This window comes from Fusarium flagelliforme (assembly GCF_020744385.1).
Source record: "Fusarium flagelliforme strain FIESC 12 MPI-CAGE-AA-0113 chromosome Unknown B0J16scaffold_2, whole genome shotgun sequence".
NCBI lineage: Eukaryota > Fungi > Ascomycota > Sordariomycetes > Hypocreales > Nectriaceae > Fusarium > Fusarium flagelliforme.
In genome coordinates, this window is record NW_025763504.1 from 3,814,820 (window position 1) to 3,817,685 (window position 2,866).

Genomic DNA, 2,866 nt, shown 5'->3' on the forward strand with positions numbered 1-2,866 from the left:
GGGGATCATCCAACGCCAATTCGAGATACCAACTTCTCAACCAACAAAAGCGCCAACACCCGAGTCATCGTCGGTGCAAGTTCTGGTTAACCAACCTTGCTACATACAGTACCGGTACCTAGCCTCGACCCCCTCCACGTCGCGTGTCAGGTATTGTCCACGTCGTGTCGAGCGAATCCCTCCACCACCAAAGCCATCGTTTACCTCGAGATTCACAGCGGTCACATCGCTAGCTTCGACTTTATCGCCAACAGTTGCAATCCAGTGCCGTGATTTCTGAGCTCCACCCGCCCATTTCCCTCGTTGGCTGCTCTGAGCTGTCTTGGACTAGAGTGCTACGTCCCCAGACCCCGGCCATTGGACCAATTCCGCGGCAGTCGCCCGCCTGTTGAGTTTGCGCTACTCTTTATCCTCGCCTTGTATCCCAAAAGACGAACAGCATCAATCGATTAATCAAACTCGTGCCATCTTGGGAGTTCTTGGTTTTGGCGCTCCCCAACCGGCCTTCGAATAATTCAAGTCAAGCAAGCCCCAGTCTTGCGGCCCCTGTCAGTCGGCCAGAAGAAACCCAATCCCAGCCAGGACAGGACCTCTACGTAGGCGGAACCCCCTGTTACTGTCCCGCCCAGCGCCACCACGAGGGCCCTTGTCGCTTGTCCATCGCACGCCAGATCTACCCACCCCCCTTGGCCTGGTCTGGTATTATTTGTTTCTTTTCTTCTTCGCCTCTGTTCATTTCGCCTCATCGGTCCCCCCTCCCCGTTTTGACACCCCCATTGCCAATCCTCACCTGAGCCCATTGTCACATCTCTTATCCTAGTCCCGTGTCGACCCCATTCCTAGCTTTTTCACTTCCCCTACCAGCAGGAGCTCGTTCTTTACCACCCCCCTCCCCGTTATTTCGTGCTGCTGTTTTCTTTCGCCCATCAAGCACCCCCCCAGCCGGATCTAGCCAGGCCAGATGCATCTACGGCCTTAAAACTGTACCAAATCATTGTTAGTAATTGCCAGATCCGCTATGGAAGCGGCTGACTTTGGAGCCAGGCAAAGGTCCGTTTGAATCCCCAACTTCAATATTCATATTTCTGTCTGCCCCTCACATATTAACATCCTTTCTCCTCTTACAGCCGTCACTCTGCTACCAATTCAGAACACCAACTCCATCAACCATCTCAACCCGATCAACCATACTCAGATCATCGCCATCATCACTCCTACTCGCGGGATATTCTCGACAGGTCGTCGTATCGAGAACCTCCCGCCATGGCAACGGCAACCCTCATCGCCCCGTCCGCCCACTATCCAAGTCAACCGCCCTTTTCCAGCTACTCGCAATCAAGCTCGGGAGCCGCCAGCATATCCAATATGATCTCCTCGGTTGAACCTCGAAAACAGGCCGACGATCAAGAGCCGCCAAATCGTCAATCGCTCCCGTCTATCTCGGAAGTCATTCAGGGTACCAAGCCTGGACCATATCCCGTCGCACACGCGCCTGGTCTGCAGTCTGCTTCGAGTTTACCATCACCATTCGCACCGGCTCCTCGACCCTTCCCTGAAACCGAGAAACGCTCTTCTCCGCAGCCTCTTCATCCAACATCATCTTATCCTCGACAAGAAGGGCTGCCTGCCTTTTCTGACTCGCCTCGCCCGCACTTCAACGGTCGTCCACCACTACCTCCTGTCTCGGATCGCCGCCAGAGTCCTTCAGCCAAAGCCGATTTACCTCCTCAGCATCACCACGTAGAGCAGAAGCTACCCGAATCTCACCATCCTCTCAATGGTGTCTACTCGCATCCTCCGCCGCCCCCTCCTCCGGCCCCTGTTGCATACCAGCCTGGTCAATTGCCTCCTGGGCAAATGCCTCTCCCTGCGTATCCTATTTCTCCAAGACACGCAATGCCACCACCTGCTCCTGGGGCATACGATCCCCGAGCACCCCCACACGCTGAGGAGTCTGACTATGCTGCTCGAGCTCGCTACGAAGCTACAGTGGACAGACATTTTGAGAGTTGGAGCTACCAAGACTCACTGAGCCGAGTGAGTACCAAACCTTTGCACTGATTCTTGCTCTTACTAACTTTGTCCAGATCGGCTCGTCGTCCCGTACTATCTTTAATTTTGCCGAAGCTTATAGTAGAATCGCTCAAGAACAGCACGGTGCTCATCCTATCCCCGCTCGATTACCTACAGAACGCGAAGTTAGCGACATGATCAGCAATATTGAACTTGTCAAACGATCTTTGGAACAGGTGCGAGATCTGGTGCAAACTTCGATTCAGAATGAGCGAGCTCGAGAAGGAGCCAAGATGAAAGGCCCTTACGAAGAGGAACACGACGTCAACATGTACGGTGATGGAATGAAGCCACAGTATGGCATTACCGAAGTCAAAAAGCGACGAGGTGTACGTAAATCCGATCAACCACTGATGAACGTGTAACTGACTAGACATAGCGTGCTGCACCTCCAGGACGATGCCATAGCTGTAACCGGATTGACACTCCTGAATGGCGACGCGGGCCTGATGGGGCCAGGACTCTTTGCAATGCGTGTGGGCTGCACTACGCCAAACTGGAGAGAAAGCGACAACTCGAGGCGAGGTCTATTCGCCCCAAACCCGAAGAGGCTCATCGACAATGAAGATAGTCGCTTAACCGCGGCCAGGGCATCACATGTTGGAATATCGACGAGAGATAATTCGAATCTGACATGGGACCATCCCTAGTTATCTGCAGACATACACACTCGACGGATGCATATACGCAACATTTACGTTTACTAATACCCAAATTTCGGAGCGACGACTTTGCGTCGTTCTTTGTACATACATTTTTACAACTCGGATTCCTCTGGCTTCTTAGCAAGGAT

At 53.1% G+C, this 2,866-nt stretch overlaps 1 protein-coding gene across 1 annotated transcript; it reads left to right on the forward strand.

Annotated features, from left to right (window-relative positions):
* Positions 1–909: 909 nt before the first annotated feature.
* On the forward strand, positions 910–2,866 carry B0J16DRAFT_68586 (uncharacterized protein). The gene is made up of 4 exons (XM_046134294.1): positions 910–1,050; positions 1,128–2,037; positions 2,088–2,402; positions 2,453–2,866. The coding sequence occupies exons 1-4, from the start codon at positions 1,019–1,021 to the stop codon at positions 2,636–2,638; spliced, it is 1,443 nt and encodes a 480-aa protein (XP_045986894.1). The 5' UTR covers positions 910–1,018; the 3' UTR covers positions 2,639–2,866.